Here is an 18,125-nt window from a genome sequence, read left to right on the forward strand (position 1 = left end):
CTGTGCCTTCTTTGTGCTGGCAGGGCACTGCTGCCGGACAGGGAATTTAGAAGGAGCTCTCAGTGCTTCTGGCAGCTTAGTCTTGCACTGATTTTTTTTGGAGAACAGTTCGATTTTTATTCCGTGGCCGTGGCTGTAGCTGCAGTGCACCCAGGACAGCACAGTTCAGTTGGATGTCGACTAGGTGGCAGCATGGTGTTTGGAACGGACACAAACTGCTTTTCAACTCGCTGAAACACCCCTGGTTTCATCCCGTGCCGGTAAAATTTGGGTAAACTTGACTTCTCTTAATGGACACAAACTGCTTTTCGGCTCGCTGAAACACCCCTGGTTTCATCCCGTGCCGGTAAAATTTGGGTAAACCTGACTTCTGTCAATCCCTTCCTCACTTCATGTCTCTACACTAATAGCTAAGAGGATGCTGACTAAATACTGAAAAGTATTAGGATGGAAAGGCTAGGGAGGAGAATTTAATCCCACAGGCAAACATGCTGTAAGCAGAAAACAGTTTTAATCAGAGTGCTGCTGTTTATGGTTTCCTCTTTTAATTTGAGCTGAAATGAGTTAAGATATCTTTTGCTAGTTTATTAGTAATATTTTACTTGTGGTTGAAAAAAAAAAAATCAGTTGTTATGTATGGTCTTACTATAGTAATGTCCCATAAAAGACAAATATAATATGTAATTATTTGTGATTACAGAAAGTAAGGATCCTGATAATATATATCTGTGTTAGCTCTAGTAACCAAACGTAATCACCTGTTTCTGGAACATGCTGGCTAGCTTGTGAAAGATTATGTGTTTTCATCAAAAGAATTCAGATTACTGAAGGCAACCTCTTGTAGTGGGGGCAAAAAGGCAGATCCCAAGCAATGCAGTACTTGGGCAAGCAGCTCCAGTCTTTTAAATTTCACCCAGAATTCAACAGGCAGCTAACACAGACTTTGGAGAACCTGATAAAATCCTTTAAAACTTCACCTTTCAAGTGCATTTGCTGTAGCTCTGTATTTGATGGGAGTATTCTTTACTGCATTATGATCTCAGAAGCTGATTTGGAGCAGTGCAATAATTTCTTGGAACCCCTGTTATCACAGCAACATGAAGTATTGCAGGTTGAATAAAAAAGGGCTCTCAGAGGGACTTTCCCATATGCTTTCTGGGTCATCAGTTTGCTCTTCTCAGGAATGTGTTGTTCAGCTTCCCTGTTTTTTTTTTTTTTGGTTTTTTTTTTCCTAATTCACATGTTGAAACAGAGCTGGAAGTGTGGAGGAAAAAAAAAAGTAAAAAGTCCACTTAAAAACTTCTAGGAAATCAGGAAAAGCAAAGCAACAGACCAAGACCCATTGCTTCTTGACAAAGAAAATCTGAGGGTTCTAGCAGCTGAGAGTTCTTTCTTTAATGCTTTTCCTATAATTCTATTAAAATCTGAGACTTTGAAAAGCATTATGTCATCCAGCAGATCGTTTCAGATTGCAGGAACAATCCGTTTCAGCAGATTGTTTCAGAATCTTTTGTTGGTAAAGATTCCAAAGCAGGTTTTTAAGGACAATTGTTTTGCTCTCTGATGGGGCCAGGGTCGATCTCCCAGCCCAAAAGGACACGATACTTTCCTAGGCTTTGAGAAAGGTAACTTCAGAACAAGTGTACAGCTTCCACACTTAAAATCTTCACACTTATCTAAAAGTTAAAGAAATGCCGTTGATTTTAGGCCAGAAACTGCTAGTACCAGAGATAAGGACAGTTTGATGTGACTGGGGCTGCTTTATCTTTGGAAAACAAGAAGCACGAGCGTGTTCACAAATCTTTTCCTTGGATAAGATGTGCTGAATTGTGGGATATCTCTTATATGGAGTATACCTCTGTTATTTTAAGTCTTCAGCTGCTAGAGTGGCGAAGAACATCATCTTTGCTTTCTTTACTTTGTATTTTAATACCCTGTCTGTTTCAGAGTTTCTGTCATGACCCCTCTGGATGATTCTGTCCTGTGTAGTTAAGGTGAGTTAATAAATATAAACTCAATATATAGGGAAGATAATGGAAAAGGTAAATACACCTACTTTTTGAGAGTAGGTGCAGCAAAGTAGTATTAATGCACCACTAAAAGGCTGGAGAATGTTCTCCAGAAAAGCCCCGAAGCAGCAGTCTGGTCTCCAATTTTGTCCCAGCACAAATTGCACACTGCTGATCGTGTTGTACATGAGTCTTACAGGAGAAAAAGCAACATACAATCCAAATTTGTGCTCAGGAAAGATTTAAAAATCCCCACGTTGCAAAGTCAAGGAAGAGAATTACTGTTCACTTTAATTCAGTAGAAGAGAATTTTCACTGGGTTTTTGTTCACTAGTGAGGAGACAGTGAGGTAGAGAGACCTTTTACACAACTTGGGACAAGTGTTCTTACATTGTGTGTGTTTATACAATGTATGGATAAAAGAAGATTCTATGGAACAGTAGTATAAAACAATATTTATAATAAAATTAGTATAAAGCAGTCCTTTAAAATAAGAACATTGCATTGACAATGCTGCCTGATCTACTGTAAAATTTAAAAAAAATCATATAATCCCCTGCTTTCAAAAGCCACAAGTCTGCCTCATCCCTCCTTCAAATAATTTTTTGCTTATTTTCATCTGACTACAGAAACAAAAATATTAGATTTTATTGTCTTCTGGTTTTGAGTCTTTTTAAAGAGTCCATGTCTTGATGTTCTATTTTTAGGAAGAACATAATGGTTTGTAAATGAACACCACAAGTGTATTGGTGTTAGCTTTTAGAACAAATTGTTTTATAAGATCGGCAATATATTTTTGAAAACTGAAAAGTTTGGGGATATTTTGAAAAGTGATTAACTTCTAAAGTTTTTGAGGACTGCGAAGGAAATTTTTGTATCTTGTATGATTCTATAATGATTTGTAGATCATCATAATTGCAGATGACAATGAGTAAATACAGTGATATTTTTTCTAAAACTGTAGAAGGGCATCTTTAAAATAGAAGTTGCATGGCAAATCCCCTTTTAGGAAGGAAGGATTTTTGTTAAATAGCCCTGTGTTGTGTAGAGAGATGTAATTCCTGGAATTGCTAGAGGTATCACTGCCTTTCTGAGCACCTGCTCTCTTGTGGAAGGTTTAGCTCATTTGCTTTCATTTGTATGTGTGAATGGAGCCACTCTCAACTAAAACCTGAAAGAGCTGCAAAAGAAACTACCTCAAAGGAAACAACCCAGAGACTGAACCCAGCAGAGCTCACTGAAGAGGGTGTGTTACACCCCCTGATCTGGGGTGTGCCCCTCAGGTCACCCCTTTTAGCCCTCTGCATCCCAAAATCAGCTCGTGGCGTGGTAGCTCCTTCACAGCTCAAAGGGGCTGCACTTCTGGAGTCCCATTAATCCAGATGGACTCTGGGCAAACCCAGTGATCTTGTTGGGTTTGGGTGGTGTCTGGTGTGCACAAATTGCTGCTTTTCCCACCAAAGATGGTATCATTCTTGTAGGAAGATGTGGGATGGAGGAGAAAATGAAAAATAACATTTGTCTATCAATCCCTAAATTGAAGGATCAAACTTCAGGCAAGGTCAAACATAACTGCATTAAATATTTTTCAGCCTGTAGAAGTTTAAAAATAAATAACCTTACCTACAGAAAATCTCTGGATTTAAAGTAGGAAAAAAAAAAAGCATCAATAGTAATAGGGATAAAGCTGCCTTCAAAAATTATCATTATTTTTTAAAATCAAATTAAGCCCAAGAATTTTAAGACCCAGTAAAATACATGTTAGGCTGCCTAAACCTTTACATACAGGTTATTAGCAATGGTTCTTAAACAATGTGGCTTACTCTAGTTGTCTTTTTTGTAGTTGTCTTTACAGAGGCCATGTACCCAGTTGTTTTCTAGTCCTCATTTTATGACACTGGGTGCCAGTAGGTTTTCTTACCATTCAGGAGTCCCACCTGGCTTACGTGAGACAGACATGATGTGTGGAATCTGGAAAACAATGAACATCTGATTTGTTTTCCCAGTTCCTTCTGGGGAGCTCTTCCTGGCACGATCATGGAATCTGGGCTTTTATGCCCCCGTGGTACAGCTGGCTGTTTTCTAATCCCTAAACTTACTTCTGAGCTATAACTTCAGAAGATGATAACAGAACTTAAGGATTTATCTTGGTTTTGGTTTTTTGATCTAGCAATGGATTCTAGACAAATCTGCTTTTAGTTCTCTCCAGTACTAGAAGGTGTTTGAACAGTATCAAAAAGACATTTCCTTGAAGAGTGAAAATGTATGTAAGACTTACTGTTTTGTTTTTTATCAAACAGGCAGAGCTGCTAAATGTATTTCAGCCTTTAATGATCCTAAGGGGAACCTTATCCTGTGTACAGGGATTATTTATTTACTTACAATACTTAGGTTTTGTATAAAATTCAGTCATCCTGTGGCATTTTTAGTATAAATATTTTTAAAAATAATTTCATTTAAAAGCAAACAATGTTTTATACTTTTCAGTTTAACATGACAAAGATCTGGATTATGCTGACTTGATGGTTCCACAGCAGCACTAACATCTTGACTATAGAGTAACTCAGCACATTTAGATTTAAATCCCAGCTCTTAACTGGACACAACTGTGTATGTGGGTGTATTAGGTATGCTCTGTGCCTGGATGAATTCATTTCAATTGCATAAACTTTTGTACTGTTTTTCACAAATAGTCACAGAAATGTTTCTTACAGCTAAAAGGTCAGTTTTAGTAGGCTGCATCTGAAGCACAGATGATAGTGCTGGTTCTTGTCACTTCTGTGCCTGCATCTGGTGGGGATAGATACCTTTTTATGGCCATCCTTTTAATAAGAAGTTATTAGACTTAAGCAGGTAAACTTTGTTCATTAGTATTTTCATTCCTGAGTTTCACCAAGCACAGAATTTAATACTTCTGCTTCAGTGTAATTTTTCTGGAGGCAGCATTTGGAAACACCTTTGGTTATGTTGGAGCAAATGTTTTGTCTCCATGTTTGTAGGTAAGTACTAATAAACAAATAAAATCAATTATTATTTATTAAGGTAGAAATAATCTTAAAAACAAATCCAGCCTATACTGAAATGCCATAAATTATCCTGTTTCTAAAAAGAAAACTCAAAGTGTTGCAAAAATGTACCTGAAGGGGGTTTTGTAGAGAAATACTATCAAATTCTGCACACATGCACTATTGGAATGTGTGAAGTTAAATAGCAGGGGGAAGAGATTTCCAAGCAGTTTTTGTAAGATATTGCTCTTGGTTGCACTGCTGGCGTTTGAGTGTTTTAGTTAATATCAAAGCCTGCAGTTGTTATTGTGGTAAAGTGATAGTGTGAAATTGATGCTGTTATACTATAACAATAAGGACGTGACTCATGTATTTTATGTACACATGCATTCAACTGTAGTGACAAATGGCTTCATGCTGTGTGATTAAATGCATATTAGCATTTGCCCTAGGCATTTGATTATTACCATCTTTACTTCATTACATTACCACACTGTATGGCCATATAATTTATAAGATAATACAGACATCACTTTGTTGCTGATAGGAATTATTCTGTTTTATGGATGGTGTCCTTTAATTTTGCCTTTCATGGATTATAAAATTGGTTAATATCTGCTGAAGTGAATCACTGGAGAAGCAAATAAAGATGTTGGCCTCAGGTCACAGTGTCATTTGTGATACTGGCAAAATCTTACAGCCTCATTTATCCCTGTACATGATTGATAACACCATGGGTTAAATGGAGAAAGCTTTGCTTCCATTAAAGGATCATCATGAATGAAGACCTCCCACTTAAAAGTCAGGCATGATGAGAAGACAAGAGACTATCTACAGGTCAAATTAAATAACTTAAATAATTTAAGTGGAATGACAGTGTAATTTGTTCATTCTGTGTTATTACCCTGACCCCTATCAGGCTTATAGGCTAACTTACTTTCTAGTGTAGGGTATTTAAGATGTAATTTTTAATAAGTGCTTTTCAAAGATATAAAGCTCTTTATGGCACTTAAAATTGTGTTAAAATGAATTTTTTAATATGCTTTTTTAAAAAGTAATTTTTGTCCTTATTTTGTTAAATGTAAAACGAAAAATAGGAAAGCAAATGTTGTAAATGCTTCAAAATAGGAAATTTAGTCTTTTCACTTTCAAAATGTTATCACATGTATGCTTTAGATTTTTTAAAAATTATTTTATAGGTATTCTGACAAATACCAGTTGCTAAAATAAAAATGCATTGTTTGGAAATAACTTTGATTTGACACAAGATTTTTTTTTTTTGTATTTTCTGTGGTGAAGGGCATTTTTTATTTATCCTGTATCTTTACGGTAGCTCCGGATTGTTGTATTAATGTGTGATATCAAAGGCAGGTATTTTATTCATATGAAGGATAATTTAAATTATTTTAAAACTTTAATATTCTGGATATTTTTGTTTCTAGTCAGGCACAATGTAGACTCGCTGGCAGGTGCTGAGTTTTTTGAGCTCTCGGAGGTGGAAGAGACCACGGGGGAACTCCGAGGAGGGCAGGAGGAGTGCGTGTAGCCCCCCTGCAGCTCGCAGGTTTCAGCAGCAGGCTGTGAAGCATTTTGTGGCAGTCCTGGCAAAGCAGCCTGAGTGCAAATTGCCCGTGAGAAAACAGCGCTGTCCCCACGAAGGGCTGGGTGAGGACTCAATGAGCTTCACTCGCAGAGCGTTTATCCGCGCTCACCGCATTACCGAGGGAAAGCCTCGTTTGTCAAGTGCTCCTGCTGAGACCACTGAGCTGAGAGAAAGCCCTGGATGCCTGAGGCCCCTTTGCTTCTGTTCCTTGGAGTATAGCATTGGCTTGAAAATAACCCCTTGGGAAAAGAATTCTTAGATTGCTTCTGTGATGGGAAGGAAAATCACAAGCCCCACTGTGTATCACTTACTGTACACTCTTCTACTGCTTGGCCTGAATAGGAATCATTTCATAACTGAAGTGCACTCCTTCAAGTGCTCCTGTTCTTGTAGGGTGAATCCTTTTTCTGAATCAAGTTTATCCCTTATTAACACAGGCTGCCAGCTTCTTCATTTGATAATGGCGCAGTCTTGTAAAAATTCATCACCGTAGGATTCCACCAACTCCAAGCCTGGAACATCAGCTGACAGCAACAGCATTAGACCATGTGTCATGTTTTAACGTTATGTTTGTAAAAATGTTACCCTTAGCATGATGAAGAGTGAAATCACATGGCTCTCTGCGTAGTTTATTGTGCATAATATTGGCCTTTTTATTAGATATGTAGTTATGGTCATGTCCCAATACTTATATCGAACATTTGTGGTAGTTCTTCGTGTAGTGATACAGCATGTATTGGTAAGAAAACAATTTTAAACGCTTGAGTGAAAGAAACAAAAATTTTTAATGTGCTTTTGGGAGAGTTGGACTTATTTTATTCAAAGTTTTTTGGCTAAAATAGAAATGGTGTTTTTTTATCCAAATGCATTACTTTAAAAACAATTCAAACAGCTTCAGTCTACAATGTCTGCAGATTGCCTGCACAATGCCTGATTCATGTTGGCACATTGACACAACAGATTTGTTGCCTGAAATGCTACATGTTTGTACATGGTTCTTATTCAGGCTTTATTTGCTGCCTCTTCTGATGTCCTTCAAACATATACATTTTGACACTGACAAAAGAATTTATATATTTCATATTGAACAGCTCAGTATTACTCATATGTTTTAAAATGAAAGACAAAAACGAGCCTGATTGTTTTGGTTTTAGCAAAACCGTTGTTTTAATAACAGAATAACTTTTGTGGTGGGGCAGCTAAGCAAGGAGTCAATCTATTATCCATGACCAAGCAGCTTAAATGTGATCTATGTTAGGATTTTATTTAGACAACAGAAGAAAAAGTGGTGAGTGGTGAGCCCTGATTTGTAGTTGTTATGGCCCCATGATACAGACCAGGTCTCTGCTCTTCCTGCAGGAATTCCGTCCTAAGGGTTCTGTGGCAGCAGCCAGGTCAGTCATAACTCCTGTGCTCTACCCCTGCCTCTGTAATTCTTAGTGCAGAAACACACAGGGTGTGTCTGGCAGGGACAGCATGGTGTGTTCTAGTGCACTGCTGAAAATTCAGGCTCAAGGATTAAAAAACGGAATCTGGGAAAAACAGGGGAAATACCTACAGTTGTTACATTTCTGTGACTAAAGTGCTGAGTGCTGTGGTCACCTCTGGTGTCTCTAACAAACCTGCTTTGTCCTTGCAGAGCCACCTGGGGATCCTGTTTGTGTAACTCCTTGCTTGACAACAGTTGATGCAGCTGGCTCAGAGTACAACATTTTGGTACAGGATCTTGTAGGAAGAGTCTGAGAAAGACTTCTTGATAAAATTCAGATGCAGAGACTGCAAGCATTACCTTAAGTCCCTAATTTCAGACCAAAGATCTCTTTTTAAAATTGGGCCTGTTTTGTGATCTTTGACATCTTGAAGGTAGGCAGCAACTTTTTCATGGCAAGATGTGTGCATTGCAGCACCTTCATGTCAGTGCAGGGCAGTAGCTCTGGGAAAAAACTGTACTACTTCTGTCTGCTCATCAAAGTTTTTGCTTAAAACTAAAACCAAGCCAAGAAATACAGAGGAGAAGCAAAGCAATATTGTGAATTACTCTGTGAATATTGTGAATAAATATTGTGATAAAATGGTTTTCTTTTTTTTCTACGGTAGTGCACCTTACTTTAAAATGAAAATATTGATAATTACATAGTATCTATAAGTAGTAGTTTTACTCTTTGCAAAAAGATTCTGCCTCCATATTTGAAGGTTTTGCAGTTTGAGTATTCTTTTACAGATAAACTGGAGAGGAAATACCTGTCTTTATTTTGCAGAAAGCAGCTCGAAGAATGGATGAAGACTTCAAAGCACAGGCATTTGACTCTACTCTTCCAAGCCCATCAGAGACTTTACTTTCCATTCGACTGTTAGACTTCAAAACAAGTTTATTGGAGGCAATAGAAGAACTGCGTATAAGAAGGGTAAATTTGTTTAAATTGGATTTGGTCTTTTTTTGTCTTATTTCTGTCTCTTTGTAGGTAATCACAGAAAATGCTGCATAAATGTGGCTAAACCTCATGCTGTATTTTAAGTGATTCACCAACCAGAGTTTTGTTTAAAAATATATTAGTTTGTTTCAAATTTCCCTGTAGACAGCACAGAGGCAACAAGGTTGTATGGGAATGAATTTGGTTTTTCTGTAAAAACATAAGAAGTTGCTAGAGTTGATACTGAGGCTATTGAGAAAAGCTCCATTAAATTATTGTCTTTAATTATAATTCTTCTCTTTAACAGCAGCCTTTGATACAAAATGAAAAGAAAGAATCCAAGTGTTTTCCAAGTCCCCAAGTCTTTCTCATTTCATAATTGATTTGCCATTTGCCAGAAGAGTGGTGATTTTGGCTGTTTACTTGTGCTTTTCAGAATTACCTATGCTGGCAAAGGGCTATATTAAAAGCACTTGATTTCACCATTTTTATATTGCTAATCTATGGAGCTAGACCCCTACAATAATAGTGTATTGAGTATTAGGGGTGGGGCTGTTTTGTTTTTGAAATGAGCTGAATCATCTTGTAGTAGTACCAAGGTAAAATTGCTTCTGTGCTGCTAAAGGCAGCTGTTTTTTCTTGTAGTTAATTGGTCACTTGTATTTTTCTGTGGTTACTTTTCCAGTTGTGTGTATGTAAACATTTCTATTTCTCCCCTTAAGGTTTCTGAACTGTTGTGTGTATTGAATGACCTAAAGTGTATTTTTCTTCATCTGATGAATTTGACCTGTTCAAAAGATGTGTATTATTACTTTTAAAATATTAGTATTGATGACATGCTTGATTTATACTTATTTTGATCTAAGTGAAATGCTATAATCCTCTCTTTAAAAGCCATATACAAAAGAATGACTGCCATTAAAAAGAAAAAAATAAAAAAGAGAGGCTGCATGATTGTACTTTCCTGGTGAAGTACTGTTAAAGTCCCCATCGTGTTATCCCCAGACCTGTGTTAAAATGGTAGTGTTTAGTCTTGTCAAACTATTTTACTATTAAAAGTAAAGACTAAATAATTTAACTTTATTATTATATATAATAAAGTTAAATATATACATATATATGTATTATACTATTATAATGATCAGAGTATACTTTTCTTTATAAAACTGCTTAGCTGAATTTACATGGTTAACTCAATCTTGCACTTTTAATGCACTTGGTTGTACCTAAAGTGTTCATGGAGTGCCATGGGATTTCATCTTTTGGCATTTTTTTGGGGGGGTTTTTATGCCTGTTTAGTGTCTGTTATGCTACAAGAGTTTGTGACTGTGATTTTGTAAAAGTTGTCTCCAAAGGGTGAGTAACTTTTTGCCTTGAAATTGTTTTTAGGTTCAAAATTTATGCAAAAGCTAAGAGCCAATTTCACAATTAAGACATGGCCCCAAGCTTTTAAAATAGCTGTGCTTTCCTTTACCCTAGAAAAATACATACATATGTTTATATTTACCTGTTTAGTTAGAAATTTAGATTAAAAAGTAAGCATTTTACTGACAGCCAGTTTGAAATCTTGGAGCGTCCTTGAATGCATTTTTTGATCGGTTTTGATAGTTCAGGGCTGCTTGCTTAGTATGTTTGAAGTTTGGAATATAAAACTTCTTGTTTTGAAGAAGCAAGAGTTACTGAATAATGTGCCTTATGCCTAGTGGCATTCATTTTTATCCTTTTAAATAGAATTTTGTACTGATGTTTTTGCTTTAAAATACCCCTAAAAAACCCTCTCCCCATTTAAGCTACGAATTTCTTCCAAATTCAGTCAACGTGAGGTTATTCTGTAAATTTTTAATCAGCCTTGAGAGAAAGGTAGTGCATAGACCAAAATACAGGGATAACTCAGAGAATTACAGTGCTTGTCTTGCACCATGCTCATTTTCCCATGGCCAAGAATGAAACACACAAACTTAAACTGTGTCATCTGCTCCATCAGAAAGTGGAGTAAAATGGAAAATTCTGCAGGTTTCTTACTACTTCTCTCACTTCCTTGTGAGGTTCAGTTGACTGATAACCTGAGGGAGGCACTAGAGCCAATACCATGGATTTTACTCTCAGTTTTGTCTTTGCCCTCTGGCTTGGCCTCAGATGAGATTATTTTACCTCTCTTTGCTTCTGTTTTTCTTCCCCTTTTTGGTTTTGCTTGCCACTTCAACAGGAGATTCTTCGGGACAGGACCTATTGTGTATTTTGAGTTTAATAAACTCTCTGGAATGATTGGTTAAGCTGCAGCACAAATTCAGATTAATAAAAATAAATTTGTGGATGAAATTATCTGTGTGAAGCAAACTCTTAAATACGAAAATATTTTGAGAGATTTGTTGCAGTCCTTACTCAAGTGTCATCATACTGTAGTTAAACTCTCAAAAACAGTTTAGAAGAGTTGCTCAGAGTAATGTTCATCTGCTGCATCTTCAAAGGAAATCCCAATTCTTGATAGCTGTGCAAGTTTGTTCTAAAGAATAATTGCTTAAATGATTATACTTGATGCAGCTTCACTTTGTTCCTTTGGCTATTCACAGGGTCTTTGTTCCCCATAGGAATTGACATAATATGAGTATATAACTAATTAAAAGCCACAAAAAATTATATTTCTCTTTCCTCTGCCCCACAGGGATAACTTCACACCCCAGTAGTTGAGTGTCTTCTGTTTTTTCCAGTTTAGCTCTCCCACTCATCAAGCACTGACTAAGCCAGTGATCCTTTTCTGCTGGATATCCCTTCACTTACTTCCATGTCTGTCAGTCTTGCTCTGCAGCCAACTGAGTGCCTTTTCTTCCTAACAACCTTTTAACTGGATTTTATACCTAAGTGTAAATCAGGGAATTTTTTTTACTAAAATGACAGACACAAGGATCGCTTAGTGTTGGGGAAAAAAGTAAGTATGTGGATTTAAGAGAATAAACAGCACTGAATTTCAGATCTCATGACTGTGACATCCTGTGATATTGTCGTTTGAGTCAGCAGGCAGTGTGTTAGATGGTAATTTCTCTGTTTGTGAATAATGTGGCTTTTGATTAGGAGCTGATTACTTGCAGTTGGAGAGTGTTCTAAGTATCAATGCAGGCCTCTCTAGGAATATATTTTGATAGAAGAGATTTAAATAAAGAGTAATTGTGACCTATGCAGTGGAGTCAAGGACAGACCAGTGAAAAATTTCCAAAGGAAAAATAATGATTGGTACAAATTTCTGTGTCTCTGCATCTGAAAATGGAAATTTTTTTGAGAATAGATTCCAAATATACGTTGCTATTATTTTTTGTTCACTGTTGTAACTATGAAAATCTAACAGTGTTTTATCAGAAACTAAAGTTAGAGTAATGCTTCTATGAATATCTTCTCTCCTTTTAAAATTTGTCCTGGAAACAAAGCTTAAGAACAATATTCATGACATCTACTAAAAATTGTACCGGTCTGCTTTGTTCATGAAGGAATTTCTAATTATAGTGTGAAACTATCAGAAATTGTAGTTTCTGTGAGTACTATTTGACCTGCATGAAAATTGGATGTGCAATTTTGTAGGAGGGAGACTGTAAGTTCAAAAAAGATAATAAAAGTACCTAGCAGCAGTTTTGGCTGCTTGGACATGAGCCAGCTGTACTCTGTTCCTAAATCTGTTCAGGGTCAAGAATCGAGGGGGCTTGACCAATCCACAGCCCATCTTGTAAAACTACAGCCTGAAGCAAACACTTTAAAGAAGGCTTGACACTTTCTAAAGGTTATAACGAGTAAATAAACCATCAAATTACTCCTCTTTTATTGTTATGGTAGTCTTTTTTTATAAAAACACTTAAATCCATGTAGTCCTAAGGCATCTAATAAAAAATGAACACTTTTAAGGTTTGGTGGGTTTTTGATCCCTCATCAGAGTTATATACAATATTGTTCTCCTAAGTATAACAAAAACATTTTTGTCTTATTAAACAGCTGATAGAACTTCTAAAGAAAAAAGTGCTTCACACAAGTTTTAGAAGCTTTCAATTCAAAATGGGTAAACTATAAATGTCCTTTGGAAGATGTAAAAATGATGAATAAGGTTTATAACTGTTAGCGATTTCACGTGAGAACATTTTTATCATGTAATTGTCATTCTCAGTTTAAGTATTTATGATGTTTATTTTTTCAACCGTAGTACATACATGCACATTTTTGATAGCTTCCAGAGGCACCTTTATCATTTGGGAGTAAGTTGGAGGAGTGTTGTTCACATAGAACTTTGGTTCTTATCCTCTTAAGTATTCACAGCAAAGGAGTCACTTAAAATGGAATTTAATGCCATTTTCTTACCATTTTGAGTAAGACTTTTGCTAATAATATATCATTTTCATAGCATTTGTTGCCTAATAACAGAAAGGATTGAAGATCACACCTTTTTAAAAGCTTCAAGCCAATCTCATTTGGTTTTATCACTCAAGGGAAATTAGGGGGATGTATATTCCTTCCGTACTTATAGAATAGCACCAGGAAAAAAAAGATCATTGCAACTATGCAGCACTATTTGTTAAAGCAGAACTGGGAATCATTGGTAATATTTTAAGTTCTCTCTTTTTTTTTTTTTTTAACCATAAATCATATGAAATCTTTAGGTCTCTTCTCCATCTGTATTCTACCAGTATATATCAGAGAAGCAAGAGCTAAAGAACTTTTCTCTAGTTCTCTGTGAGCCAGATTTTAGTTTTAAATGCCTATCAGTATTTTATATGTAAAAACCACATGTGTGCTGAGCATATATTTAGAACCTGCAAGAATCTCTTGAAATGCTTGGGAGTAACCTCCTGTGGAAAGAAGTGTGCTTCTCTACACACGTGTGCCTGTAAACTGCTAAGCAAGGAAGTCAGTTTTGACCCTAAAACCCTATAAAAGATGTCAATGTCAAAAAAACTATTTTGAATCACTTGGGACGTATTTTCCACTTTTGCTTCTATTGATAAATAGTGGGACTATGAATCAAATATGGTACTAAGTGAGAAAGGGTTGCAAAATCTTCAAAACTGTTTTGTATCAATTGTTGAAGTGTGGTAAATATCCTTGAATCAGAAACTTGGAACTTGTATTCATATTGGGCTTCAGAAAGAAATGCAGTATATTTTACAGCTGAAAAATTTTTTGTTATCTTCTTCACTTGGAAAGGAGAAAGAGCCTCCATTTGTTCTTTCAAAGTGTCAGGAAAGGTATTGCTTCATCCAGAGGTGGGATCGTTTTAGTCTCATGGCAAATAATAGTTGTTCATGGTATTGCAATTCAGTAGAATTTTACTTAAACCCCAGTATTAAGAGAATGATCCTTTTGAGGCCTTCTTTTCTTTTTTATTAGAGAGATCCATGGTCTTTTTTTCCCCAAGTTGTGACTGTTTCCTAAAGGTTCTAACCAATTTTTGAGGTGTGAGTCACTTCAACAGTACTTGAATTTTTCCAACAATTAAGATTGCAAGATTTAAACTATAGTGAAGTTGAACTTAAAAACAGCATAAAATTTGCACATAATATATCAAAATGCACTGTTCTAGTATTGGGAGTATTCCTTTACCCTCACACAGTCAGCTTGGCCCTTGCTGGCGTGTGTCCAACACAAGACCTCAGTAAATGTTGTTATTGCAACGATCCATCAAAGAGAAGCCAGGCTTACCTTAAAGTGGTCACTTTCCCAAGCTGGCCATCAGTGTGCAGAGCAAAGGCAGGAAAGCAGCCTTTTGAAGCTCAGTGACACATTAGTGGAGCTCTCCAGGTCCTTGAAGGATATTCATTATTTTGACTATGTGCAAAAACAGGACAGTGCTGAGTTGCTTATGACATGCATCAAAAACCTGAGCATTGTTCTTGCAGGAAGTCATGACTGTTAATAGGGGAACCTTTTGTTCTTCCTTTTTTTGAGTGCTGGATTTGTGAAGGAAGGCCAGTGCACATAAAAATTGGACTCCAAAGGGAAGCTGATTCCTGTTGGGAAAAATTAACTTTAATATCAGACTGTTTCAGGAAAATTCACATAAATATTTAGGAACTGCGATTATCAGAAGGTAACTCTCATTTGTTATCAAAAGTAATAGTTTGATTCTTGACAAAGTGCTTCTGCAAGAATAGGATCTGTAACACACCTTCCTTCTATTAGTACCTTTTGTGGATCATGGAGGAGCCTTTGGACTTCAGTAATGGTTTTCTTAGATTTTCTAGTAGCTCATCAAAAATATGTGTTGATTATCCATGATTCTGTTTCAATTTCTTTTGGTAGGTCAGAAGGCTTCTTAGTACAGAAGATAATGATAAATATTTCACTTTTTTTCCATAACAACAGAAGTAACCACTGACAAAAACTTTTCAGTTGTCCTAGGAGATATCACGAAGAATAAAGATTCAGATGCTTTGAGCTGAATTTTTAAGATGCCCCAAAGATTCAGAGTCATTAATTATGATTATCTGTATCATTGAGTACAATGGATTCTTGAAGCACTTTTGCATCTCACTGAATTTCTCTTCATCTTTTTTTTTTGTTTGTTTTTAACTAGGAAACAGAAACTAATTATGAAGACCAAATAAACAAAATTGTTATAGAGAAACAGGAGCTTGAATGGCAGAAGGTAACTTTCCTGTGTGCTTTTAGTGTTTTAGTGGCTGAGATTTAATTTTTATATGTTAATATAAATTGTGATTTGTTACAATTCCTCTTTTTAGAGCTATTTTTATTTCAATCCAGTAGCTTATTATTTAGTCATGAACATCTGTAACTTTTCTTTTGATTTGGATTGTGCCCAGCTTAGAAATGTTTTTAACAAGAGAATGTAGTAATATTTGGCATGACTTGGCAATTTCAGTCAAAAGAGATGGAAATACTGAAGAAATAAGACATTTAGCTGAATCTGAGGCGTGTTGGCACATCGGTGTGGGGGAACCTGTGTAGCAGCTTCTCTGTATTATACTTGGCTTTGGCAAGTGCAAATATCAGTGCAGCAAACTTCACTTGCAATCTTTTGGATGTGGTAATGTTTCCAGAAAGTTACTTTGAGCATTAACTTGTATGTTATCCATACCCAGCAGTAGTTTGTCAGCTTTTAAATGTTGAGAATGAAGTATTCAGTAACATTCTTCAGTCTAACATTCTTCTCAGAGTTAGGGCTCCTGAGGTTATGCTTTCCTAGGAAATGCATTCCCTTCTTTAATACAATCAAACCTATGACCCCTGTCACTAGGGCACAAGATAAAAGGCTTCACTCCGTATATTTTACGACCCCAGAAAAAACAATAATTTCAGCTCTATCCTTGATCTTGGGATATTTTACATCTTATTTGTAAAGGAAGGCTATTTCATCTTGGAGTTCATCCTAACCATCTTAAATTAATAATTCTAACTCTGTGCTTTTCTTTCTTGAAAGATATATATGTGCACACAGAAACAGGAAACATTTTATATTTGTAAAAGCAAGAGTGCTTTCAATTTGTAACCCTTCTTTGCTTTTCTTAACCTAGCATTGCAGAGCTTAATATTCTGGGTTCAAAAGGGAGGATTTCCACCCATTCTAAGACCTTAGCAGCAATTTAATTTACCACTCATAAAAGGATGGGACCTACAGGTAGTGAGGTGAACTCTGTTCCTCTACTTTGTACTTAACGTTGGCACATGGCAAAGCTGGTGTAAGCAATGAGTGGTAGATTTTGGGAACTTCATGTGAGCAAATATTCTGGAACTTCAAAGGAACAAGCTAATACAAATTTCCAGTCTTGGAGACTCCAGTAAGTTGAGAATTCTAAGTATGACATTTAAATTGAATTTATGACCTGATTGTTTCTGAATGCAGAATCATATTAACCACAGCAGTAGTTCAATAAGGAGACATCTTCCTCTGGTTTTTCAAAGGTTCTGTTTTACCATTTCCTTCATAGATTTCCCTTTCAGTCAACATTTCTGTCATTCATTTTATTTTACCTTAAATTTAACGAACTAGTTTGAAATAAAGACATTACTTCAGCTAAGTCATATTACAATATTACAATTTGTCTGCATTTTATAAATATACTGCTGCTGCTGCTGCTCTTGAAAAAAAAATCACTCAAGAAAGGAAAACAGAATAACTGGAGAATATATTCCTTTAAATCTAACAGGTATACTCATACTTGTGTAACATTACAATATCAAAGTCGATTTTGTTCATCTTTAAAAAAAAAGAACCAATCTGCTCTTTTCTTCAGTCTTCAGTCACACATATATGGAAAATTTCTTCCAAGCCTGAATTTCTGACAGAGATAATAGAATCATTTTATCTGATAGTCTTGTGTGTGAGGCTTGTTAGAAAATGAGTATTTGTAGACACTCCTCTGTCTTTTTGAAAATAAAATACCTCACTTGAATATACAGTACAAGAAGGTGGTATGTTATAAAGAGTTCAGCATTGGGTCTTTTTTCCATTACATCTATGATAAAGTTATATAAAGGATGACTGTTTAATGAAACCAGACTGATACCTACATAATTTATTCCATGATATTGCCTTGAATTCCTGTATTTTATAGTGCCATCCTAATTTGGCAGTGCTGTGGATATAAAAATTTATTCCTGTGGTGAGCAGGAGTACTGCAGTGGGAATAGTTGATTTTTTTGTGCCTGCAGTGCTGCCTCTGCCTTCCTAGTGTACTTCACATGCCTGTCACCCCCTGGAGAACCTGTCCTTGGACACAGGGCTGAGGGACAACCTCAGGAAAACATTCCTCAGGACTTTGATGTGCTTCTGAATATTCATTTATGTACTGTGCATTGTTTGTTACACACAAATCAAAACTTTCTCTACTCATCTTATGATGAGGTATGAACTAAGTGGATATGGAACATCTTATCTCCATGGATTCTTGTCTTCTATCAAAAGGCAACAGCTCTCGCTTGTACAATGTGAAAGCAACACCAACTTGCTGGAGAAAACAGCAATTTTGGATGAGATTGTATGTTTAAAAACTCTCAATTTCTATTAAGGCAGAAGAAGAACTTTGACTCCTTGTGCGTGAAACAGATTTTCAATTTATTTTCTCCCATGCATTCTTTTTAATAGTGTAATTTATATTTATTTTTT

The 18,125-nt window shown here is 36.1% G+C and overlaps 1 protein-coding gene across 2 annotated transcripts in view; it reads left to right on the plus strand.

Moving 5' to 3' along the window:
* Positions 1-1,945: 1,945 nt before the first annotated feature.
* Positions 1,946-18,125, plus strand: part of CCDC73 (coiled-coil domain containing 73) — a 62,831-nt gene continuing 46,651 nt past the window's right edge. For both annotated transcript variants that reach the window (XM_053979177.1, XM_053979176.1), the window contains exons 1-4: positions 1,946-1,994; positions 8,257-8,480; positions 8,876-9,022; positions 15,576-15,647. In XM_053979177.1, coding sequence (XP_053835152.1) covers positions 8,891-9,022; positions 15,576-15,647 — 204 coding nt within the window. In that variant the 5' untranslated portion in view covers positions 1,946-1,994; positions 8,257-8,480; positions 8,876-8,890. The remainder of the gene's footprint in view (positions 1,995-8,256; positions 8,481-8,875; positions 9,023-15,575; positions 15,648-18,125) is intronic.

This window comes from Vidua macroura, chromosome 6 (genome assembly GCF_024509145.1).
Source record: "Vidua macroura isolate BioBank_ID:100142 chromosome 6, ASM2450914v1, whole genome shotgun sequence".
NCBI lineage: Eukaryota > Metazoa > Chordata > Aves > Passeriformes > Viduidae > Vidua > Vidua macroura.